This window comes from Helicoverpa armigera, chromosome 6, assembly GCF_030705265.1.
Source record: "Helicoverpa armigera isolate CAAS_96S chromosome 6, ASM3070526v1, whole genome shotgun sequence".
Lineage (NCBI taxonomy): Eukaryota > Metazoa > Arthropoda > Insecta > Lepidoptera > Noctuidae > Helicoverpa > Helicoverpa armigera.
In genome coordinates this window covers 1,756,849-1,783,630 of record NC_087125.1, presented here as the reverse complement: position 1 = coordinate 1,783,630, position 26,782 = coordinate 1,756,849, and the positions used below count along the sequence as shown (strand labels likewise).

The following is a 26,782-nucleotide window of genomic DNA, read 5'->3' as shown; positions in this document are numbered from 1 at the left end:
TGGTTGTAACATGCAGTCTAGACGCGTTTGCCTTCAAAGGTCGCATTGACTCATTCTTATGATTCAGAATAACTTCTTTGCGTATCCATTTCCATAGACCTTGTGAAATCTACTCGATCGAACCTAACTACTTAGGTTTCCTACTACTTAGGTATACATAACAAAGAAAGTACCTTTTGCACGATTGGAATAAGGAAGGGATTATTTTGATTGAATATGTACACTCCGTACACCCATTAGTTCTTACTGGCCATGCCCATAACAACTACCCATACGGCCTAGGCACCGTTGACCGTTTATGTTGCTCCTGCGCAACGCCTTACGGATTTCCGTTAGCATTATCACGTTTCGTGCATCTCTCTCAACAAATATGAAGGGGTTCTACGTGGATTCTACAAGCAAAGTCATTGCCTTAATAAGAAGATCATGCAGTCAAGCATGTTTATTTTACAGCGGCAGTAGACCATTGAGCTTGATGAACAACATCATTCGAATTGCATAAAACATAAACTTGCTATGTAAAAGTAACATTACAAAATTCCTTTCAAAACACCATCAGTAGGTAGACTCCTACCTACGTTTCTTTGCGATTCGTAAAATAAGCTGAGGGCTCGTCTCGCATTTTCTCTAGTCTGTAAAGACATGTGCAACAGGGACAAAAGTAAAGACGCAGAAACCTAGCCAACTTGGACTTTTTCGTGATCTTCGAATAGCCTGACTGACTGTCTTTAGAACTCAAGTTCTCATTATGATCATGACTGCACCTAGCTTCGTAAACAGCAAAATCGCGTTTAAACTTTGCAGCAATATCATTCGGTTGTTCTTCTTCAACTATCGGTTCTTCCTTCTCTGGTTCTTCCTCCACGTCTTGGTCTTGCTCTCTTTCCCATGACGTAAGAGGTAAAAGATATTCTTCAATATTGAAACTGTGTTTAGATGGTGTTTGGGACTGACGGATCAATGTCGCCAAATTGACCATGGAAGAGCTATCGGGCTGGTGAAGTCCATCTCCAGGAATCAGGTTGCCCACTTTTTCTTTCAAGTCACTGCTGGTTAAACACAATTTCATTCGGAGCACAGTTATATCGGAATCGCTCGGCCATGATATAACGTCCGGTAAAGGACTCTTATGCCGTTTTGATCGAAGTTTCTTAAATTTTTTCTTATTGTCACTCTCGGATTTGGATTTAGATAAGCCAGATTCTAAGCTTTTGGCTAAATTCGCAGAGACCGTACTATCGGACTCTGAAGGAAGGTTGAAGGCCACTTGCCGTGTATTGAAATTTCCATTTGCTTTTTGTATATCTATGATGTCTTCAATTTTTCTAATATTTTCATTAGCAGAATGGACGTCCATAACGAAAAGTATTTTTGGCCATTTATTATTTTACAAATTTTTAATAATGTTATTGATCCAATCAGGATGGTCTACTTTGACAATAACTTACTAAAATTGACTTTACTCGAAAGAAAGAAATTGTAGTAAGCATAAAATCATACTCAGGAGACCTTTTCTTCTTTCACATTACAATGCAAATATTAAATCTTATACAGATGATGGAGTTACTGGAGTGAGTCATAATTTATTTACAGATATATGAGTACATTCGCCATAAACCATAATTAGTAACCGTTTCTGAAAAAAAGTTCATTTGGTATCGTCAAAGTCTGCATGAAATGAAACGATATACGGTTGCGTTCATAAACTTAGATAAAATATGTTTACTGCTTTGATGAAACAGGTAAAGATAATTCTTTTAAAACAGTAAAGGTAATACTTATTTTATATGTTTTGATATAATGTAGCAGTGAATACTATACAAAATATTTATAAAATGAAAAATAATTACCATAGTTAAAATTAGAAGTAATGAGTTTGCTGAACGAGTTTTAGAACTTGACATTTTTCTCAAATGTCATCACATCGCCCTATGGGGAAGGATGGTGTAATGTTTTCGCTCGATTAATTTTTAACTTTCTACCATGGAATCTAATAATACCGACACCGATATTGGTGATAAGTGTAATTCTAACGGCGACTGTTCACCGACGCCCAAAAAACAATCTTTCGACTTGAATAACGCTAAAAATATTGATGACATCTCAACGCCTTCCGAGTTAAAATTTGATGAAGGTATTGTAAACAATTATTTGGTCTATTTGATTACTTCCTATTTGTATGTGTTCCTGATGTAACAACCTATTAAATCACTACTATATTAGTGTATGTAACTTGAACGTCTTATTAGAAAATGTGAGTGAAAGTCGCAGGTGCATAATTTTAATGTCAAAGATAATTTTGTTTAGAACCTGATTACGAGGACGCTGAAGTGAAGGAGAAGAAGAGAGATATCGAGAAATGTTTAGAGAACCCGGACTGTGTGAACTTGGAACAATGGCAGAACTTCGCGAAGGGAAAAGCAGGGTTAATCAGTGGTGAGTATGATGTAGTGAAGATGAAGAAATTGTTTACGTTGCCGCCGCTAACAATGCCCCCGGCTGTCGTCATGCACTACGTATATTTATAGCTAGAGATAATGCATTGCAGTTACAAACAATGCTTCATTTAATACACACTTTTATGAAGCTTTTGTAAAAGATTGTTGCTGTAGCGCCCCATTTGAATACTGAAAGTCATTATTACTTTTGTTGAGTAACCCTTTGAAATTCATATATTTTATACACTTACTTTACGAACTATTAATGAAATAGATTTTTTTCATTACCCATGCATATTAAAAATAATAATTATAATGAATCCGTAAATGTACCAAAGTTAATGTGCCCATATGCAATATTTTAAGTTAATCCACATTTGTATTTATTTTCCTTAATCCACTTTTAACTTAAGAACTTACTCATTCCGGATAACAAATGTTTGTAAATAAATCATTTTGATGTTTATTTGTAGTATGAAGGAAAACAAACAGTATATTGACCTTTGTACTTCCTTGTAGATGACTACAGAAGGAAGATCTGGCCGTTGCTAGTTGGTGTGACACAGGAAGAGATGACAGAACCCCCGTCTTTGGATGAATTGTCCACACATATTGAATATAACCAGGTACACACATTGATTTGATAAATTTTCAGAATATGCTTTTTGTAATAAGGGCAAAATAATTTACAATATACTTTGCTGACACCAAGGAGTACCGTTCCACCTACATGCAGGAAACACATAATGTAACTATGTAAAAAGTAGCATATCATATCACTGGTTCTAGATTGTCCGTTTATCCAAATGCATTTAAATTGATTCAGTCATTTTGGTGTGAACATGTGATACAATATACATTTTCGCATCCAAATGCATTTAAATTGATCCAGTAGTTTTGGTCTGAAATTAGTTACTAATTTTAAATTAGTAACTAATTTCAGACCTGTGAAAGTAGCTACTAATTATTAGTAGCTACTTTCACAGTAATAATATTAGTAAAGTCACAATAAATAATGTGACTAACTCGAATATTTCTTTGTCAGGTGGTGTTAGACGTGAACCGTTCCCTAAAGCGGTTCCCCCCAGGCATTCCGTATGAACAGAGAGTGGCGTTGCAGGATCAGCTCACCGTACTCATACTTCGGGTCATCATGAAGTACCCGCATTTGAAGTACTATCAGGTAAGAATTTATTTTAAGGCTGGTGGTTATAAATCAACATAAAATATTCTGTTTTATTCTATTAGTTGGATCTGAAACTATGCCGTGATGCCGTGTAGCGACGGCTATGCCGTGTAGCGACGGCCATGCCGTGTAGCGACGGCTTAAGAATACATATGTCGCTACCCCTTCTTCCAGTGGGTGTCGTAAAAGTCGACTAATGGAGTATAAAATGCACCAAACACCAGTGCAAGAGAAGGAAAACTCGGAAAAAACCCTCTATCAACCCGTCTGGCCAGCGTGATAGCAGTAGGCTAAATACCTCTATGAGCAGCACAAAAAAGCCACGGCCCCTAGTTCCCGGCAGTCCCGCTATTCCCGGTCACGGTGGCGACCGTGGTTACGGTGGGACAGGGGGTGCGAAGAATCTCCGGGTTACGGGAGGCCACCAAACAAAACTGACTCTGGCGACGTACAACGGCCGCACGCTACGGCTTGACTCGCATCTGGCGCAACTCGAGGTGGAACTTGGGAAGATTAGGTGGCACATATTAGGGTTATGTGAAGTTCGAAGAGAGGGGGAGGACACCATAACCCTCGAATCAGGTCACCTAATGTACTTCCGAGAGGGAGACCAACAATCCCAAGGTGGCGTTGGGTTTCTGGTTAATAAGTCCCTAGCTGATAACGTTGTGGAGGTGTCTAGTGTGTCGAACAGGGTAGCGTACCTTATCTTAAAGCTCACCGACAGGTATAGCCTCAAGGTAGTGCAAGTGTACGCACCGACCTCGACACATTCAGACGATGAAGTGGAGGATATGTTTGATGATATATCAAGGGCCCTCCACTTCACTACAAAGACCCATTACACCGTTGTCATGGGGGACTTTAACGCTAAAGTGGGAGTACAGATTTGCGGCGAATCGGCAGTAGGATCCCATGGATTTGGAAGCAGGAATCATAGGGGGCAAATGCTCGTCAACTTCCTCGAACGTGAGGGGCTCTTTTGATGAACTCTTTTTCAAAAGCAGCCCCAAAGGAAGTGGACGTGGCAAAGCCCCGACACTATGACTAAAAATGAGATTGACTTCATCATGACGAACAAGAAGCACATATTCAGAGACGTGTCCGTGATCAATAGGTTTAATACCGGTAGCGATCACCGACTTGTCCGAGGCTCTCTGAATATCAACTTCAAGGCTGAACGTTTCCGTCTGATGAAGGCCAGGCTCCGACCAACACTGCTCCAAACCATGACAGGATCTGAAACGTTCCAGTCAAATTTGGAGAACCGATTTGCCGCCGTGGAAACCACAACAGACGTTAACCAGAACCACGAATATGTGGTTCGGATCCTCAGGAGGAAGGTTCGAGATTCTGTAACATGCAGCGTAAGGGCAAGAAATCAAAGCTTTCGGAAGAGACATTAGGGCTTATGAAGAGACGACGTGAAAACCCGCCTGTCACTTCGTCAGCTAAGCGGGCTCTAAACCAAGAGATCAACAAGCACGTACGACGCGACCTCCGGTGCTCCAATACTCTTGACATTGAAAGAGCAATTGAGCTGAATCGGGGTCAAAGGTGTTCGTATAATCTCTTGGAAGAAGCCACTTGACGAAGCTGACCACAACAAGTGGAGAAGTCGTTTCTTCGGTGCCGGCAGTCCTTTCGGAAGTGGAAAATTTCTATGGCCGGTTATACGCATCGCATGCATCTCGACCTGATCCCGGAAATGAGGATTCTAGAGCCACATTAACGCGCCATTTCACCGAAGACCTGCCAGAAGTCAGCAGTGGCGAAATCGAGATCGCTCTGAGACAGCTCAAAAATGGAAAAGCCCCTGGCGAGGATGGCATTACAACAGAGCTATTAAAAGCAGGAGGAAAGCCCGTACTGGGGAGCTCCAGAAGCTTTTAATGCCGTCCTGTTTGAAGGAGAACTCCAGAGGCGTGGAGTAGGAGTGTTGTCGTCCTGTTCTTCAAAAGGGAGACAAAACCCAGCTGAAGAACTATCGACCCATTTCCTCCTAAGCCACGTATATAAGCTGTTCTCAAGAGTGATCACGAACCGACTTGCGCGAAGACTCGACGAATTCCAACCACCGGAGCAGGCTGGGTTTCGAGCGGATACGGCACCATAGACCACATCCACACAGTGCGGCGGATTATACAGAAGACCGAAGAGTATAATCAGCCCCTGTGTCTAGCATTTGTGGACTATGAGAAGGCCTTTGACTCGGTTGAAATCTGGTCTGTTCTGGAGTCCCTGCAGCGTTGTCAAGTAGATTGGCGATACATCCAAGTGATGAGATGTCTCTACGAAGCCGCTACAATGTCCGTCCAAGTACAAAATCAGCAAACAAGGCCCATACCGTTGCATCGAGGAGTGAGACAAGGGATGTTATTTCCCCGAAACTGTTCACTAATGCAATGGAGGATATGTTCAAGACGCTGAACTGGAAAGGACGTGGCATCAACATCAATGGCGAACACATCTCTCACTTGCGATTTGCTGACGATATCGTCATCATGGTAGAAACGCTGCAGGACCTACAACAAATGCTGAACGACCTGGCTGAATCTTCTCTACGCATCGGCCTACGGATGAACTTGGACAAAACCAAGGTCATGTTCAATGAACATGTTCTACCGGAACCGATTGCGATACACGGCGCCGTTCTCGAAGTTGTTCGGAAATATGTATACCTCGGGCAGACATTGCAGTTAGGTAGAAACAACTTTGAGGACGAGGTGAATAGGAGAATTCAGTTGGGTTGGGCTGCATTTGGGAAGCTACGTCGAGTCCTAACATCGTCGATCCCACAGTGCCTAAAGACGAAAGTCTTCAATCAGTGCGTCCTACCTGTCATGACTTACGGAGCCGAAACGTGGACACTGACGGTACGGCTGGTCCACAAGTTTAAAGTCGCTCAGCGGGCTATGGAAAGGGCTATGCTTGGCATTTCTCTGAGGGATCGCATCAGAAATGAGGTAATCCGTCAGAGAACCAAGGTCATCGACATAGCCCACCGAATCAGCAAGCTGAAGTGGCAGTGGGCTGGCCATATTAGCCGAAGAACCGATAACCGTTGGGGTAAACGAGTTCTAGAGTGGAGACCACGCCTCGGCAAGCGTAGTGTAGGACGTCCTCAGGCACGGTGGAGTGATGACTTGCGCAAGACGGCTGGCAGGAGCTGGATGCGAGTAGCCGAAAATCGATCTCAGTGGCGTGCACTTGGAGAGGCCTATGTCCAGCAGTGGACTGCGATAGGCTGATGATGAGATGAGATGGATCTGAAATAAATCTGAGTGAGTCATCTATCCTGTCGTTAGATAGACACAGAATAGGTTTTTTATTGAATTATTATTTTATTATTGAACCAAACCTCAATAGTTCTCATCGTAAACAACTTTCATTTAAATTAAAACATAAAACTAATAAAAGCTACTGCCATACTGTAGTTAGTCACACCAATTAACATTCCAAACGAGTTTCTTTATTGTTTATTATTTACACAACAAAACTGGGTTTATTAAATAAAACCTATATTTCAATAACTTTGTTCCAAATGGCTTTGACACATACTTTGGTACATAGTTCACTATGACATCAAGATGCATCGAGTCTATTTAAATTTGAGGGGTCTCAATCAACAGGAAAATGCCACTTTTGATCAAACATATGTATGTAGATACAAATATATTCGATAAACTAGGCCATAACGAGATTGTCTTGTGGTTTGTGGTTTCGGTGCAGACACGTTATGTAGCCTAACATAATCAATCACGAAACTTGAATTTAAATACTGCGAAAAAATATTTATTTGCTCATAGACATGATACTATTGCATATTTTCAGAAGTAAATTAATAAACACTAAAAGATTTCGTTGTAGAGGCTTTTTTTCATTCCTTAGCATAGAAAACTTACAAAGCCATAGGATACATAGATACATATTAATTATGTACACCAATTCACATTCAAAAAACTTTTTAAACGGTTTTATTTAGCTCACCCCGTTTTTTTATGTTTAGGTGACAATGGACGGTCTTATCGCTAAAATATAATTATCTATATGCAATTTGGTGCGAACACTTCCTTAGCCAAGTCGTAGTTAGCGTCCAATTCGGTTATTGAACCTTCATACACAATACTAATCGGGTCGAAGCTTATATTTGGTCAGTAATCGTCATAATAGAATAAGTTGGTTGGCCGTGTGACCTGCATATCAATTTCCCTAAACCAATTACTTAAAATATTGTATGACTGATATGACTCATTGCCAGTGTGTATGAAAAGTATACATATCTAAATGGTGCAAGTGAGCGGGTGGTGCAGCGATGGAAATCGCATTAATTTAAATGGTTTACACTTCGTAATTTTCCATACAAACCGATCGATTGATATCTGTAAAAATAGCAATCAAATTATCACTTTCTCTACCTGGAATACGGTTCAAATTGGAATGGGATGATATGAAATTAAATTCGATATATACGCAAAATGCCATGCAAAACGCCTTATCAAAATTCAATTGGATAAATAACTATACGGAGGGAACAGAATACCCGAACACTTGACAGCAAATGTTCCTGTATCCAATTTCCTGCGCAATAAACACGAAATTCCAATTACATATTCTCCTCGATTTGCCTCGAACTTGGCACGCAATCGCAGTTCAATATAGTTTTCCCGAAAATCAATTTCATTTGTGAGTACAAGTCAGAGACGAAAATAATCTTAGTTGAGGATGGTATATTAGACATCGTAAAATGACTCTTGATGTCCAGTTGAGGACTTTCTGGGAATTGTCTTCTAAACACCAAATGTTTCTTTCCCTATTGTGGACAGAAAGAAATGGACATACATATATATTTAATTGACTTAGACACGATGACATATGAAAAAAAAAAATATTTATACCATCATTTCAATAATGTCTGACGAGATTTTGACCCGACAGCTGTAAGGACGGTGCTGTTAAGACATATGCATAAATTAGCTAAAGAAAGCGGATGACAGCTGTAACCTTGATACTGCACTTGTCGTTATCAGTTACACAATACTTCATGTTACGCTCTTGTTTACGTGACTTGATTCTAGTTTATATTTTGAACTTAGAAATTCTAGTTCTAGAGTAGCTTATATGAAAATATAAACTGGTTTAACGCCTTCCCTTTTACAGGACATCCTAACTAATATTATAAATGTGAAAGTAACTCTGTCTGTCTGTCTGTCTTTTCTTCACGCCTAAACTACTGAACCGATTTGTGTGAAATTTGGTACAGACATAGTTTGGAACTTGAGAAAGGACATAGGATAGTTTTTATTTCAAAAAAAAAATATAAAAATAAAAAATAAAATTTATTCCGGACATATAGCGCCATCTATTGGTCAAACCAAAAATATGCCGGAAGTCACTATATCATGCGAACGAAGTCGCGGGCAAAAGCTAGTACTCTAATAAAAAAAAGGATCTGTATATTGTAATTGTAAAGAATTCCAATAGCTATAGGGTTGCCTGGTTCACTAACTTAGTTAAGGTAAAGTGGGTCAGACTGGCAGTTGTTCCTATGTAAAACACTGGTACTCAGCAGCATTCCGTGGAACCTACGGACCCAAATATTGCTAGGAAAAGGCTAGGTCAATGATAAGAATTCTATACAGGCAAAAATTAGAAGGGCTTATTTATTTTTTTCACTCAAGAAGTAAGCGAAAACAGCTTGAACGCAAACATAAACAAATTGCGCATACCATAATGTTACGCTTTTGTTATTTTCTCGGTCAGTGATCTAACCACCGCCGCCAGTTCCTATAGATAAGTGTAAACACGGCATTTTCTTAATAACTAGCAATCATTATAAAACTATTGCACGGAATGTACCTATTGTAAGGCTGTTTACATACCAACGTGTCTAGAAAGAAGGTGCGAAAATTACCACGCATAACTTTCTTTTTTGCAAGATTATAAAAGTGACCGTATTCGGCACTGTTATCGATTCACTAAACTTTTCTAGACTGAACACCGTTTCTAAATCTGGAATCTAGATTAAACGCTTGTCAATTAAATGACTTGTAGCCAAAACTTGTAGAAAGTAGTGCAGAATGTTCTTTAGATATTTTTAATAACCATGTAAATAGTGTGAGGTCATCTTTTTTACAGATTTAAACTTCTAATGAGCTAATTTCTGTTTGCGATGAGGTAATCAGGGAAGCACGGATATAAAATTAATCGATGACAAGTCTAAGCAGATACTTATAAGCTTATATGCTACTCTGGTAAATTTCAATATATTATGTGCTGAATAGTGCCACATTGGTATACTATTTCGTGTCTAAAGGTACCTATTTTACGTCTCTTATAAAAATTGTATAGGTTTGTATTTTCATCATGAAGTTAATAATCTTTTAAGCCTTGAGTCAATGAAAATATCGATAGGATCGACCTTACCTGTTTCATAGCTATTACTGTGGAATTCAAATCGAAAGAAAAAAAAACATTATTTTTTCCCCTTCCTGGCCAAACAGACATTTAGGGATGAACTTTGACCATATAATACTTACTTTTAGGGATGCATTTTTTTTAAATTATTTTCTGTATGAACCTCGAATCGTTGATAATATTAATAAGGACGTCCCTTGTCTGTCCATAATACCATAACTTGACTTTGAAATTCATTTTCTTTATATCTGTTATCTTCCAGGGCTACCATGACGTAGCAATCACTCTCCTCCTAGTCTGCGGAGACAGGGCTTCGTTCCCCCTGCTGTGCCGGCTGTCGTACGGTCCGGGGGCTCCGCTGGCGCCCTTCATGCAGACCACGATGCAGCCCACGCAGCACCTGCTGAACTATATGCTGCCAGTTATTAGCAGGGCTGATAGGAAGCTCGCTGAGTGTTTGGACAAGTGAGTGGAGTTTGGAGATGAAAAGCTTAGAAATTATGAGACTTTTTGATAAATGAGAGAAGATTACAGTCTATTTTCTGTAAGAAGTATACAAAAAAGTAGCTTAACTACTATTCTTGTGTTATGACATTAAATATCAGATTGTCGTTTTGGATGACGCCTTTAAAATCGTTTCTATTTTGTGATTTACATCAATTTACTTGGTCATTATTTGGAGTCACACCATCATTTTATTCTGCTAGACGTAGACTCTAACATAACATAACAACCCACATTTAACTTTCGAAGAATCTGTAAAGGCGAGACCAGTATGTGGCACTGACTTTCTCGCGCTTTGAAACTCGCCATAACTTTTCATAAATCAACTTTTTACTAACACTCATAACTTAACCATCTATATTCTCTCTTCCAGAGCACAAGTAGGCACGATGTTCGCGCTACCCTGGTACCTCACCTGGTTCGGTCACAGCCTGAACAAGTACACAGATGTGGTGCGTCTGTACGACTACTTCCTCTGCGCCCCCCCACTGTTCCCGGTGTACGTGACGGCCGCCATAGTACTGTATAGAGCAGATGAGGTGCATAGCTGTGAATGTGATATGGCGATGCTGCATTGTTTACTGTCGAGGGTGAGTGGGAATCCTTCATTTGTTTATGAGGCTAAAACATTTTTGAACAGTTCTCATCGAGTAGCTTTGCCTGTCCGAAGTTGGTTACTAATCTTGAAAGTGACTTCAAAAAACACCTACGAAGCAACAGCGTGATTTGGTGAAGACTGTAAATAAGAAAAAGTCATAGTTACTTGTTTCAGTACCCCTAGCTGCTGTTGTTATCGCTACTGTTTAGTGATGTAGCAAACTTTGGCTGATGTGTTATCGATACTATTAAAAACTGCGCTAGTCGAAATTAACTTTCGTTTAAATGTTTGTTGGTTTAAATGTAAGCGACATTTCCTACATCTGAAAAATATAAGTTTATTTTGTAAATGTTCCAGTTACCGGACGACTTACCTTTCGAAGACATCCTGGTGACCGCAGAGAAGTTATACGATAACAACGACCCCACTGATCTCGAACCTGAAGTCGCCGCGCTAGAGAGGAGAGAGTGAGTTTGTTTTGTTATCGATATTTTTGTTAGATGTCGATTTTATACCGGTTTGACTAATTGTCGTAACGCGAATACCTTTATTTTTTTTTAAATTGCTAGTGTGAGACATAATAATTATATTCAAGCTGAAAGTCTGCCACAGTTTCTGTACATCTTCAAGGCAATCAGATTAGTCAGCTTTACAGGATATATTGTAGTGCACAAGCATTTCCACAGACATAGGTGCACTCACTGTTCCCTCGATTTCGGGACGGTATCGACTCATTATTTGTAAAAGATTAAAAAAAAACATGCAGTGTACCTCTTTTCAAGACAATTTTTAACCAAACCTTTTCTCTCTTACAGAGAAGAACAACGCAAACTAGACGAAGAACGTCTAAAACGCCGCCAAATCGCGGCCCGCAACCGCAACACACTGACCTCCCGTCTCCGTCGCTACGTGCCGGCAGCGCTGCGCCGCTTGCCGCTGCCGCGCTACGTGCTGGCGACGGCCACGGTGCTGCTGGGCATCTACGTGTACTACCGCCCCGACCTGCTGCTCAACAGGTAGCGCCACGCTTATCAGTTTGTCTTCTTCCGCCTTTAAGTGTATGTACGTTGTTGGAATGTGACCCGATTTTTTTGCTGTCAAGTGTAATTTTTTAAATTGGGTTTGATGCTAGGCTGATTTTTTCGTGATTTTTGTGTAGGGTCTGTGCTATGCTTTGTGGGTTTGTCAGTTACAAGCAAAAGTAAAGATTCGACTTTGTAAGGTCGATACAAAAGTTATGTGACATTTTTTTATTTTTGTTTGTAATTGATAAATATCGCAAGTATGGCGTTTGTATGTTCAGTTAATTGAATTGGTTACTCTCCGCGAGTTGATTACAGTCCTATCCTTTTCAAACGACTTCTCTAAAAATAGAAAATTGATAATAAATTCAAATCAAATTATAAGCTATTTAATCGTCTAATATGTTGGTTTCCTAAACTAAGACTTGCAAAAGTGTTCACTAAATGTAATTACTGTTAAAAATAATAATAAATATTTAGTGAGCAGTGCAAGTAAGATGATAATAAAATAATTTATTTCTTATCTTATAAATTAATATGAATTAATTTTGTAATCTATTCAATATTACGTTGGATTTATTGATTTCAAAATTGAAATTAATTTTAATCTAAATAATTATTATTTATGTTATAATATTTTTATGTGCACTTTCTACTACTTTAAAATCTTGCGTTGTTCTGATATTATGTCCCGTTTATTTGCGAAAGTGGTGTTTGTAAATACATACACATTGTCTATGTATGCGCAAATTGGTGAGCACTCAGTAGTGCCCGAGTGGCCCACTTATACAAAGACAATATGCACGTATATTCACACACACAATTACATCTCACCTGCTTTCGTGAAATAAAGCTTATAAAAAGTCAATTATGTTCGTTATAAAGTTTCTGGTTTGATCTCATTTCGGTCTATTTCCAACAACTGACGTACTGCTGATAACTCACACTGCTATTCATCATTATAATATTACCATATACCATAGCTATGTAGACCACATACATGCTTTATATTGGCATATTGGCACAAATGTTGGCGTGATTCTGTTAATGCAAAATTAACCTTATCTCTAGAACAATAAAGCTCATTTTAAAGTAATGGAAACACGCGAATGTTGGGCTATGATATACATATGTCTAGTGATGTGCAGTGTGCAGACATTTTATCGATAAAGTAAGAAAAGTCGATAAATTGTGTGTGTTTGAATAATAATTTTTTAATGAAAATTTTAACTGTTGAACAGATGTAAAAGAAAACTATTGAGTTGAAATTGATGGCATAATAATTACATGGCTTATAGTCATTTTACATCAAAAGTTTTAGTTTATTGTTACCGAAAATTTAGTAAAGAATGTTACAAGGAATATGTATGGACACATACATTATGCTTTACCATCAACCCACATCATTATTTTATATTGATGATATTGTAAGCACTCTATTGACTTCAAAATTAATTTTCTACAAATATTTTTTTTTTTCAAGAAAATTGCAGGCATAATACAAAAATATTTCAATAGTGTGTTTTCCATAAAACATGGTACCTGGGCAGTGTGGGTGTCACGCTTATTGGCTTAAAGACGGCGGACAAACTGATGTTAGAGCAAAATATGCTCTAATACGTACGGTGTAAGGGACAGATTGGATCGGCGGGTTTGCTAATGTTTAGATGCGGTAGATTATGTGGGGATGGTCTGTTTCAAAATTATCTTCAATTATGAGAATCCATTCAATGTGAAATGTGGATATCAGTGTATCAATAGAATTTCGTTATTCAAAGATCTCGTTACCAGTACTAAGTGGAATAGATGAGAGGAGAAATTCTATTCAATTCTATTGGTTGTTTCCAACCAATAACACTCCGCTCCGCTTTGTTATAGCCTGGGCCTTAAAACTCTTTCAAGTTATTGGGAACTTTCTTAAATATTTAAAGGACCTTCTGGTTAAAATGTTATAGTTAACAGAAAAACATGAAGACACATTGAGGTAATTTTTAAACAGACCTTAGTTGGTATAGAATATTTGGGGACAGAGAACACGTCAAAAATTGTTGTTTCTCTATTTTCCTATTTCAATGAAGTTATGTCGTCTTCGTCTTCTTTTAATTCTTAATGTCGCTTTGCTTCTTCCATCCTTCACATCAACGCTTGAAATATTTATTTGTATTTAGAAATGCTTCTGTCCCCAAGTTTTCTATATTTGTTAAGTAATGTTAGCCCGTTTGGCTAAATGTTCGTATCTGTGTGCAAAATAGCAAATAATACTCGTGAAAGTAAATCGTAAATTTTGTAACTGAGGTAAAAAAATATTTGCAATAGGCTATGGCATCTATAGGTGACAAGCTTTCACGTGTTTCAAATGTCAGCAGGAAAATAATTAAAAAAAAAGAGGTTGGATATAGGGTTTATAAATAAAAAGGTTCATTGATAAACATTTAACCAAACGTGTTAATCGTAGTAAGGTTTGGTAGCAATAAGACTTAAATAAATAACTTTTAACAACATTGCCTTACATGTGTGCAAGCGTGCGTATGTATTGCAGAATACTTTAACTAATACATAGATAGGTAGATACTGTTGATAATGTATGGGAGTTTTAAATTGGCGGTAATTTTATATGTTGTATAGTGCCTCTTTATATAGGTTTTCTTGTATAATTAGTAGCTTGAGGAATTGAGAATTAGTACCTATCATAAAAAGCGGTAAAACTCTGTGTCATAGCGAACTAAACTCTGGATTATTCTTTAAAAAATTACAATAATATCTATATGCAATTAAAATAAAATATTTTTTCTTCCCTGTTAAAATTTATAGAATAATCTTTAGTGACTAATTGTACAAGAACACCATGGAAACACTTTTTATATAGCATCACATTAGGAGCGCCATTTTATAGAGTTTTATAACGTTTTAACTCCAAGCTTTTGTACAAGCGTTTTGTACAGTCGCCATCAATAACATACGCTTTAAACGCAGGTTAGAAAGTGCGCACTAAAAATAAACAGCGAAACTAAAAATAAACCGCGAAATAACAAAATTTTAAGAGGTCTTCTTGACCTCTTATGGCGTAGGAACTATGAAATGATATTAATGTAGGAATCGAACAAATATTTAAACTTTAGATGTAATGAAGTGATTGTAAGTTGTGTGGTCTAAAGATTTTAATAATTTTGGTTAATTGTAAAAATTTGGGATTTAGTCATCCATGCCTCACACTGTAGTCTTTTCTATTTATTGTACTTATTAAATTTTCTTGTTTGTATATTTATTGGTTGAAAATGGAATCTTTAATAAATTATTGTCCTTTATTTCTTTTGGGTTCCAGTTTTAGCATTCGTTGAGGCACAAAAGTCAAAAAATTGTTTGTATATTGGATTGATTTAAAATTGTTTGTGTGTACATTTTGTTTAGAAATGTGATATTCCCTTAATTTTAGTGTAATTAGGTTAACGTTCGTTCATTCCTCGCTAGTTGGTATGTCCTCACGATCCGTCGTGAACTTCAGAGGAATATAAGCATTTACTATTAATAACTGTTATTGTATGCACTCTAGAACTGAAACACTTAATGTTTGTTAAGGTTATGAAAGGAGAAAAAATATAATATTGTAAAAACTAAAAAAAATGTGATGAACTTTTAAAATAATAATGCCAACGTTGAAGACGAAATTTTTATTACACTGTGGACATTCTATTGCAGTGTGATAAATATTTTGTTAATGACTGTACTATAATGATTAAGTTTAGTTTCTTTTATGGTCGTTTTGGAGGAATCTTTTAGCTTGACGCTCTCAAGAGTTTTAAGTTCAGTTAGGTACCTAATCTAAACAGATTGCCATCTCCAGAATAAGTTAAGCTATATTATACCATAGTTAATGTATGAGGTCTATATCTTGAGCAAAAGGAGGTTCGGCAAGTTATTGAGTAGTAAATAGGAGTACGTGAAGCTAAATTATTTCTCCTAAACGTCAGCTCATGTAAATATTTATATGTATATAACATCCAGTATAATTATGTTTTGTTGTTCATATTGTTTGCAGTGTTTGTTAACGTTTTAATGAAAGAAGTGAGATTGATTGAATCTGAACGGTTAGGATAGGTGTTTCTCATGATGCGAGTCTAAATTGTTACCCATTTTGTCACTCTAAAGATGAATTCAAGGAACTGGCTGTCGTTGAATTTAGTTTTAGATTTTGGCGGCTGACTGTAGTTTATCATACGTCATTTTATTTTTATTATTGTTCAAATATAAAATGTTTACTAACCATATTAAACATACATATTTAAATTATTTTCTAATATTTTTTTCAAAAATCTGGTAAGCAATTTGGGTCTTTGGTAACTAGTCAGCCGCTTCACTCTAGTATTATGTAAATAGCTTTACAACGGGGCTATGTAAGGTGTATTTATTTAGTGCATCGAAATTTCTTTTTGTATACCGCTGTACGAAGGGGCGGGCTTACACCCGTGCAACGAAAAAACGATTTGTCGATATCGATAAAATTGTTTCACGAGTGTGGCCCACCCCTAGCATGGTTACAAAGTTGTCTATCCGGCTGATTGATGAAATGCGAAGTTAAATACATGTTTATTACTGATTCTTGTGTTTTATTCCAATACTTCGAATTATTAGACCATTCCATAGCTGTAAATACATACCTATCACATCTATTTTGCACACAGGTACTTCCCTACTTCATTTTACTAACAATGCATGCACAGGGTAATTGGGAGTTGGTATCACAGCAAATGTACAGAAAGTGCTAAACACTCACAGTGCATCTTTGAGTGTCCAGACAGCACGCATTATCTCGAAACAGGGGGAATTCTGACTCTTTTCTATCTGATTTACAACTTTCTTTTATGCAACGTTAAATGTAAATAAATAAATATTGTTAATTATTAATTGTTGTTTTGAATTCAACAAATTGTGAAAGAATATTTTTAAAGGGTTCTCATAATATTTAACAAGTTTTACACTAAGGCTAGACTTATAAATAAATAGACTGGGATTAAAAATAAATGTTACCTCAATTGATCTCTGATCAAAATATTTTCAGGTTTTGCGCATTTAGCGTTATACGTTCTATATTTAATTCATTATTTCATTGTCCCTTTGAAAATGCTTTGTTTTCCCACATTACAGAAGGCGCGAGAACGGCTTGGAATTATGACTGTATGTAACGCGAACAGGAATGAGGTACAAAATAAAATAGCATATTTATCCGGGTTCCTGTTTATTTCTTTTAACAATCTCACATTGTATTTTCAACCAATACATTGTAATATATGTAATCTTTTCACCAAGTTCTTTGCTAATTATTTAAATAAAACACCTTATTTTAATATGGGTTGATGATTGCTCGCAGTCTTCAAGAAATGTTTTTATAAATTTTTAAGTTAGTAAAAGAAAACTAAATCTTTTACAGTTTGTTACTTAATAAGTGAGTTGATTTGACTGCGAGCTTATATTCTGAGATGTAAATGAATGGAGAATTAACTACTTAAAGCTAATATTATATAAATATTTATTTGTTATTCCACAGCTTAAGAGAAGTGTAGAAATTGTAAATTAGCACATCGTGTTACTTAATTCGGGGATAATTGTAAATTAAAAGTCTAATCTACCCATTAGACTTTTAATACATATAAATGTTGAGATAATGAGTAGTTTTTGGTAAAAAAAAATCGTTTATAAACTCGTTACAAATACATATATTCGACATTTAAATCCGTGTACTCTTACAAAAGTAAAAATAAAACAATTCATCAATTAATATCGTACATACATATACATTGTATATGTTTTAAAATCAATAATAATATGAATCAAACAATTCGTAAACACAACTTTACAAATGGTTGATTACAATTTCTCGGATTATCTTTAAAAACAAACGTTTGAGATACTTTGGTTTATATTTATTTGAACAATGTTATTATCTCAGAAAGAGTATTTTACAATAATTTATGAGTATTTCTCGTACTCGTGCATGTTATCAACGGTTTTGAAGTAAAGATAAAAATAAATACGAGTTCCCTTCGCATTTATTTTTCGTTAGCAGGTTGAAATTTTATGTACATTGTAGGATTAAACTTAATAAACAAATCATATACTGACATACAGTTTTTCTTTTAACATATTTTTATTATCTATACACCGAACCATTTTGCTGACAAACTATAATTTTTTTTACAAGGGTTTAAGTTATCTGATTATTCCAAAAATAACCCTAAGTTACAAATTGACTTTTCCCAGAAATAAAATAGTAAAAAAAATACATAAAAAAGCACGTTTTTGTCATGGTACGAATATAAAATAATGTCAAAATAAATACAACAAGTAAGAAGTATCACAGCCGTGAAGCTTGGCTTGTCACCTAAATATATACAGGCTAGTGAATCTATACGAGTATTCGTAAAAATAAACCCTTAAACAATTATAAACCTTATTACTAAAGTGATAAGGTTCCATTTTCTACTTAAATGTTAAGTTTTGAGAGAGCTTAGATGTAATGGTATATTTTCTGTCAAGCAAGACTATGATTTTGTTTTAATATTAGAATGTAGAATTATGTAAATATTTAACTCTGTTTTAAAGCATTACAGGTAACTGGCAAGGAATGCAAGTATTTTATTTACTACAATCAGATATAACTATTATTCTTAAGTCTTCTAATATATGCTGACTGTATCTACTATACTCTATCCACGGAAGCAAGAGCTAAAAGGTAAACAAAGAATGACACTTTTTCAAGATGGCGGTATAACCCGACCGATGACAAAATCACAGATACTGCGAACATTTTACACAAAAATGTGACGTTTTGTCATCGGTCGGGTTATACCGACATCTTGAAAAAGTGTCATTCTTTGTTTACCTTTTAGCTCTTGCTTCCGTGGATAGAGTATAGACTTTTTCTTACTCTTTATTTACAAAGCAGATCCCTATGTACAAAAGTAAAGAATATTTATAACATAACAACTTTTATCAGTATAAAATAAAAGAGTGGAATCGTATTAATAATAATTATCTGCTTACGAAGACACTGTAGAGCTTATCAAGACTCAGTAAGTATTTACTCGTTAACATTACTTTTAATGTTAATTAAAATCATCATTCCTCTTACTAAAAACTTGCTATCAACTAATATTTTTTTAATTGGTGTTTGCAGAAGACATAATGACTAATATCTAACAAGATTCAACCGTCCCCTTTTTCCCTCCTCATAATAGTATGCATTGAAAACTCTTCCAAAGTCTTTAACTAATTGTTATACACACATATCTTAAGCATCCGCTTATTCATCAAAAATAATATCCTAAATACATCGGAATTCTCACTCTGAGTCACAAACACTTACTTATGTAAATTCATTGTAAACAAAACGACTTTTAAAGGGATTTACATAACATCTGTACTATGTTTACACAGCTGCTTATTTTGTTTTGTTGGATACGCTTATCTTAGGAAGTACGATTTTCAAATTCGAGTCTCAAGTATTTTTGTTTATCAGTACAGATTTTGTCTAACAACTTTTCAGCTCAAAAGTATGCTACTAGTGACTTCACGCTAGTCAAAATATATGACCAACTAAGACTACTCAAGCGTAAGGCGTTAAATTGCTAGCTTCAGAGCATTAAAGTTACATGAAAACCGAAGCTATTTTCCCAAATGATTCACTGCGATTCACAGCAATACTTTTTTAAACAAAAACTGTACCTAGTTTTTTAAAACGATAATATCAACTGCGATTCAGTCCCTTCACACATCAGACCCAGTATAAATCCGTTTAAAACATATAAAAACAAACTCGAAACTTACATTCAATTCTTCATAACGAGCTCAATATAATCCAACACTCGTTTATCATGCAATATCTTGAGGTGTTCAGCTCCGGGCAGCGGGAGGGACTTGACCGGGTTGCCGTTACGGAAGCTGCGCTTGCGCCAGTGCTCGCACGCGTGCAGCGAGCGCAGGTTGACGGTGCCGTCGCCGTCACCCATGGAGAGGGTTGGGTAACCGTCCAGCCAGGTGCCTGGCTTGTATACTAGTCTGGGGGTTGATAAAATAGTATGAAGATCGTTGTTTGGAGGAAGATTTGGTTATTGTGTTATAATATGCAAACGAATTATGCAAATTCTGAAAAGGATAATGGCCAGATAATTGAAAGACTACCTATTGCTGGTGACACCACTCTTAATGATGACCAAAACCACTGAAACTATTTTATATTGTTGGTAGCTAGGTTTCACCGACTTCCCAAAATGGAGGAGGCTCTTAATACCGTTGCTTGTTTTGTAATTAAGCAAAAGTATTTAACATGTTCAACAGTGGCCTAATACAGTACAGACTAGTAAAGATAACACAATAGTAGTTTAGGACAGAAAGATTTTTTACGGGGAGTCATTTAAATGATCGGTGGTTGATACCCACGGTCTCGTAAGATAACAAAATAACGTGTAAGATGATTTTACGCGAGTCCTATAAAGAGTAGTTTGTTATAAACACGAACCTCTCAACAGTGGTGATGTTGTACCCGTATATGCAGTGCACCTCGACGCCGGGCGCGCTGAAGTCCTGAGTGTACTTCTCCGTGTCCTTGCGCATCTCCCACGCGTCCGGCAGCTCCATGTCACTGGGGATTTATCAAAAAAAACATTGCTGAATACAATTTGGTGCCGGTTAGTAGTAGAACCTGAGAAGGGACAAAGGCAATTTTCTAAGGCATGATGATGGCGATAAGCGTGAGTGAAACCGCAAGAAACAGCTCGTTTTGCCTTGGTGTCTTCTTTAGTATTTTCACTTTCACCTTCAACAAGCCAGATTAATATTATAAAACCTAAGTCATATAAGGATGTTATGGAGTTGCTAAAGTCGTTATACATTTTCCATTATCGACTACCACATACAATACAATAGGTATATAGGTACATGACTCTCTCGTAGAAGATAGTCTCAGATGAGCTACTTAACGGAAATTTCTTTACGCGCATGAAGTGACTAAAGATTACAATACAAGAATTTCATACTCACGTGAACAGCTTCTGGAAGTCGTTAATAGTGTAGTTATACTTGTCGGTCTGCACGAGGACCTCTGAAGGCTTCCAGAAGAGCGGCGAGGGCAGCAGCCACGCCAGCGACGGGCACGTGATCTGCTGCGCGCGCATTATGCTCTCGCGCAGCATCAGGCTGCCCAGGTCGTCGCCTAGCAACCAATACAACAGGCGTGAGTAGAAATAAGGTATAGATGTTTTCAAATGATAAGTTAATTTAACGAAAAATATGCTGTCTGTAGGAATAAAACCATTGTAAGTTAAAGAAAGATACATATTTTTTTCTGTAAGTATTCTAGATTTACTACGCAATGCTTTGTTTGAACTTCAATTATATCATTAAAACATACATTGATAGCTACTTAACAGGTAATTGGAAAAAATAAACGTTGTTCTCCACTGTAAAGAAAAACCCAACACTTTGGAAATTCTCAGTAATATTGCATCAACAGTATTTAGAAGTTTTTTCCCATAATTAGTATCTAATCTATTATCTACATGCTATTCAACTTACTCGATATCAATAAGATACTTTAAGAATTAGCCTTTATATTCCTACAATCTTAATTATTTTCTACCATGGTGATTAATCGACCAATTACTCAGCATTGGTAATTCCACAAACGGCAGTATAGTTAATACAATTACACTTGGAGACAGAAATCAATGGTCATTCGGGTCGCTTCACATATTCACACCGTGGGGACAATATGGCTGGCAACAAATACTGATCAGAACTTCCGTTGACTCACAGTTGTCTGATGCACAATATTTTGCAAACAACACAGTTTACAACTCGCATTGTTCAGTACTACGCTTACTACAAATTACACTGTCGTGCAGAAATATTGACACGTCTTGAAAACCTGACTCATTCGTGAGAAGCTGAGGTCGGCTGTTGTTATTTACTTTAGTAATAAAAGTAGTTATTTATTACAAAACCACTTATTGGTCATTGTACTCTGATATCTGATACTTGATAATATCTTGCACAAGGACGATGGATGAAATGTGGTAAGGTAAGAGTGAAACTGCTACAACTTAGGTAATAATGAGCATAACTTTAGTTTTAACTATTAAATTAAATAATAATGGAAATCAAAGGGGTACCATCCTTATTAAAATGATAATTGTAAAAGGGACAGACAGTCGAAAGCCTGAGAAAATACATAGGCTACTTTTTGCCTGGGTGCGGGAAGTAGTAGAGTCGCAGGGAATCGCTAGTCCATATATAAAATCACAAACATAAGTTCAAATGCTATTTCCGTATGTTTGCAGTGGATGACGTCACGGAAGCAGGTCAAGGGCGATACATATCGGTGTTTACAATTGATAAATAGGCATCAATGTTGGAGGCTTGTCGCACTTATCATTGATACTACGCATTATTTGCATACGAATATACGATTCCAGTCTTTATTTATTTTCGTTACCCAAGGTGAAGCTTTTTTAAGATTTTTATGGCCTCGGTGGCTAATTATGCTGTTAGTTATAATTATCCTATTAATCTTTATATTATAAACCCAATGAATTTGTTTGAAAGCGCTCATATTGCAGTGTTAGATAGCCCATGTATCGAGGAAGGAATCTTTTAATCCGACAACATAAAACTGGTATTTGGACAATCATTAAACACTAGCATTAAATTCAAATTAATGTTGTTACAAAGGTTATTTATTTTATTGAGTGTTTACAAACAATGAGTAAGCGAAACTAACTTGAGAATTACACGGAAGCATAAACATCGAAATGTGAATGTTTGGGGGAAACTAAGCGCGGATTTTTGTAACTCACTCAAAAGTAAGCGAATAATGAGATAAGGAAGAGAAGGAAACAGCGTACATATACCCCGAATTTTCATTGAAAACTTTCTTTAATTTCCTTGTAAGAGCAGAGTATAATGGAAGTAATATTAATATTGTATCTACAACTAACATGGGAATCACAAATTGTACAAGGACTTATCTAAGTAAAACTTACCTATAGCAAAAACTTTTACAGCCTTCATAGACCCGCCCCACGGAGTAGACAGCGAGATGAGTCTCCTTATATACTGGTCCTTCCATGCTTGAGGCTGCAGCCTCAGGAAGTGCATCGCCATCAGCCCTCCCATGCTGTGCACCAGCAGTGTCACTGACGACTTGTTGTTCACTTCGTATGTGTTCTCCACCAGGGCTTTGAGATCCGTGAAGAATTTCGCGTTCTCATCTGTAAGGAATATGTTGCTTGAGACTATGGTATAAACTATTAAGTAATTAAGCTCTGGTTCTGAGTCCAGACATGGCGAGATACTTGAGAGTGGTGAATAAAGTAAGCGCGGGGCCTGTAGCACATTGTAGCATGGCTCTCTTTAAGTAGTTAGTTACTAGATAACTAGACTATCAATAGGTGAAAACACAGCTCAATTGTGCGGTGTCCCATGCATGCTTGGGTCCCGTAAGAATTGCTACTCTTGCTTTATTGTCATTCCGTCACTAAACTCGTAAGTCAGATAAATAGAAGAGATTTGTCGGATTTGAATTGAATAGATAAAAGTTACGTCTTAATTTTATCTATAGTCGATTAGAAAGCGACAAGGAGGCAGACTGTTGTTTTATGGGTCTTAATTATTTATTGCTTTTATCAATATAATAGGGTGGCTGGAGCCTCCCTGCCTCGTTGGTCTAGCTGTCGCAAGTGCGGCTGCTGAGCACGAGGTCTCGGGTTCGATTCCCGAGTCGGGCCGAAATCGCTTTGTGGGTTTTAGAAGACTTTCACAAAGCAGCCCGGAGCCTGGAAGCTGGTGATTGATACACCCGTGCATCGGAGAGCACGTAAATGTCGGTCCTGCGCCTGATCTCTCTCCGGTCGTGTCGGATTACCGTCCCATCGGGCTATGAGAGTTAAGGAATAGTGAGTGCACCTGTGTCTGCGCAAATGCTCGTGCACTATAATATGCGTATCCTGCGTAGTTGGCTAATCTCCTTACATGAGAACAGCCGCCGTAGCCGATAATCGGCTAGGAGGACATCATCAGGGTGGCTGGACTCTCTCATAATATCTACTTTACTGATACTTAAAATCTTTAGCAGATATGCTGGGCTAAGTGTATTCAAGATCTAGATGCCAGATTTTCTATGGTAATAGAAATGTTTTATAAAACAATACCCAAAATGAGAACAATGACAATGTAAAGTTCACCTGAACTTCTACAAACAGTAACCACAAAGGAACTTTGCCATTTAGGCTACCATGTAAATGGGTAAGTAGGTATGAATGTAATTGAACACCTGATTAATCATCGCACAATGTAAATACCCAACCATTGTCTAGAATTTGAAACAATCATTCAAACAGGCTATGAAATATTTTATGACTGGGTCTGGTAGTAGTGAGCTTTTAGTGCATGTTCTTATAAGTATTTTAATTTATTAAGATTTCATAAGCTATAAACTAGTGAGGAATGTAAGTGATTTTGTTATCTTACAGTTTTAACACTTATACTAGTGTACCATATATGGTAATTAATTTGCATAATTGGTTTATTTATCACAAGAAATTAAATATATCATGTTTAATATGTTTACCATTTTTCTGTTTTAACTTTTTCTGGAAATAGTCTTATCATTCTAATTATGTAATTAATAAAACTTACTTGGAGCCTTTCTGAAGTCATATGGAGCACCGAGGATAGATACATTTCTCTTGTACCCTATCTTGACGAGTGAATCTGCTATAGTGTTGAAGTATGCTCCAGAACTCTGGTGCGACGGGTCTAACCATTCCACAGGCTCCGGGTTACCCCATCCCGGTATCCGGATATCAACCCCATCTGGGCATTTTGTTGTACGAGTAACATTGTCATATTCTAGCTTCAAGTTGTCTACCCAGCAGTCAATAACAAATGGTACGAGAAGTTCTAGGTTTAGCCATATGTTGAAGTAGTCGGGAGATGTTTTGGCACAGATGTAGTGAACTACACTTGTTTTGTTAAGTCGGGCTTCAAGTTGGCTGCCACCGTCGCCAGGAACTGGTGAATAAATAAGTTAATTTAATTATTTATAAGGTTCTTTGTATTATTTAGATTAAAGACTAGAGATGTATGTAACCCAACATTTTTGTATTTATTTTTTTTGTTTGTGTTATTTTTTATAGAAGTACCTACCTTTGTGCGCTCGAATCATTTATGTTAGTTTTAAATATTGTTTCTCAGTAAGTGAATTATGTAAAATTCTTTATGAGAAATAAAGTTGTTCTAAACCTAGATGTATTGTTTAATTTAGGTGATAATAATCTTATACAAAGGTTGGAAATAGCGAGTTTGTCTTAAAAAAAAGTATTATTTTTACAAGTTGCATAAATAATTGAACAAATTGTAAGTACATACAACCATCCATGATCTTTAACCTCAGGTAGACGGATACAAAACTAGTGTGGCATTTATTGCATGTACATAGCTATTCCTTATTTACATGCAAGTCATCACGTTTGATCAATATAAATAATACATAAACCTTAGTCAGCTGATACAATATATCTTTAGTAAAATAACAATTTGATATATTTGTTGCTAGTAGGTACTTTGTACCATTTATTAAATTATGATACATAATTTCTTATGTAATAAAGGTAAAAGAAACAGTAAATATCCAATAATAATAATGGCAGCTAAACATTTCATTAGGCCTACAATGTAACATAGGAAATCTAGTAGTCAATGCACTAAATCACATGAATATTCTAGAATATATGTAAAAACAACAACTTACTCAGTATAACAGGCGATAGGCCCAGCGAGTTCCTTGCCAGTAGACCGTAAGTGAACAAAATGAGAAAACTTAATTTAATACTCGTCATTTCCCACTGGATCTTTAAATAAAACCTAACGAAGCGTAAACAGTTATTTATAGTTTCACGCACTACGCGAGACACGTCCGACCGCAACCGCGATGTTTTTAACTATTGTCTGTATTGCCGCAATACCGTACCGAGGTGTGCAGTGACGTAGCAAGCTGCTGGATCGAACGATCAGCTAAGATAACTTGAAATTGGCGGGGGTAAACGTACGACTGATAACAAAGGTTAAGAACCATGCAATCAGTCAGTCGGTCAGTGTTTATGTCAATAACATTGTCGTGATCCGGGAGGAAAAATCATTACATGTCATACAGGGGACCTCAATTATTTGGCGATTCTGTATTCAGTCAGGGAACATTGTGATGAATGCTAATGTCAAATCGTTCGCTGAGTGACACTGACAGACAAACAAACAAGTAAACGTTCCGTTTCGTATATAACGTATAAAATTCATTCACAGTTATTTGTGACTGAATCAAGCTAAAATTGAATTTATGAGTAGAAATTTTAAAAAGTCTTGTACGAATGTTTATCTATTCGGAGACAAATACGACATATTTTTCTGTTTTCCGACCACAGTTCGTTGTCTGACATGTTTAAATGCTAGCACGCCGGCTTGCTACTCTGTTTCAGAAATCAGGTTATTAAAATTACGGTATTTTTTATTATTAACAGATATAGACACGAGCCTTAAAAAATCTGACAATAATACAATATCTTACACGTAT

General features: G+C 36.7%; 2 protein-coding genes across 2 annotated transcripts; one reads left to right on the top strand and one right to left on the bottom strand.

The window, feature by feature from the left end:
• The first annotated feature begins 1,886 nt into the window (after positions 1-1,886).
• Positions 1,887-18,281, top strand: LOC110380971 (TBC1 domain family member 20). The gene is made up of 9 exons (XM_021341140.3): positions 1,887-2,134; positions 2,308-2,436; positions 2,958-3,064; positions 3,484-3,621; positions 10,304-10,506; positions 10,919-11,135; positions 11,501-11,610; positions 11,959-12,159; positions 17,308-18,281. The coding sequence occupies exons 1-9, from the start codon at positions 1,984-1,986 to the stop codon at positions 17,333-17,335; spliced, it is 1,284 nt and encodes a 427-aa protein (XP_021196815.3). The 5' UTR covers positions 1,887-1,983; the 3' UTR covers positions 17,336-18,281.
• A 415-nt stretch (positions 18,282-18,696) lies between these two features.
• Positions 18,697-26,442, bottom strand: LOC110380981 (phospholipase A2 group XV). Its single transcript, XM_021341151.3, has 6 exons — positions 25,967-26,442; positions 24,853-25,227; positions 23,199-23,426; positions 21,199-21,370; positions 20,678-20,800; positions 18,697-20,217 (listed from the first exon to the last, which is right to left on the bottom strand). The coding sequence occupies exons 1-6, from the start codon at positions 26,052-26,054 to the stop codon at positions 19,989-19,991; spliced, it is 1,215 nt and encodes a 404-aa protein (XP_021196826.1). The 5' UTR covers positions 26,055-26,442; the 3' UTR covers positions 18,697-19,988.
• Between the last annotated feature and the right edge of the window lie 340 nt (positions 26,443-26,782).

What these genes read in the sequence shown, in the direction of transcription:
- LOC110380971 (XM_021341140.3), top strand. Translation starts at nt 1,984, where the DNA reads ATGGAATCTAATAATACCGACACCGATATTGGTGATAAGTGTAATTCT. An exon ending in CGAGTTAAAATTTGATGAAG is followed by an intron (nt 2,135 to 2,307) that starts GTATTGTAAACA and finishes AATTTTGTTTAG; the next exon opens with AACCTGATTACGAGGACGCT. An exon ending in CGCATTTGAAGTACTATCAG is followed by an intron (nt 3,622 to 10,303) that starts GTAAGAATTTAT and finishes GTTATCTTCCAG; the next exon opens with GGCTACCATGACGTAGCAAT.
- LOC110380981 (XM_021341151.3), bottom strand. Translation starts at nt 26,054, where the DNA reads ATGACGAGTATTAAATTAAGTTTTCTCATTTTGTTCACTTACGGTCTA. An exon ending in TGACTTCAGAAAGGCTCCAA is followed by an intron (nt 23,427 to 24,852) that starts GTAAGTTTTATT and finishes TATTCCTTACAG; the next exon opens with ATGAGAACGCGAAATTCTTC. An exon ending in AACATCACCACTGTTGAGAG is followed by an intron (nt 20,218 to 20,677) that starts GTTCGTGTTTAT and finishes ATCAACCCCCAG; the next exon opens with ACTAGTATACAAGCCAGGCA.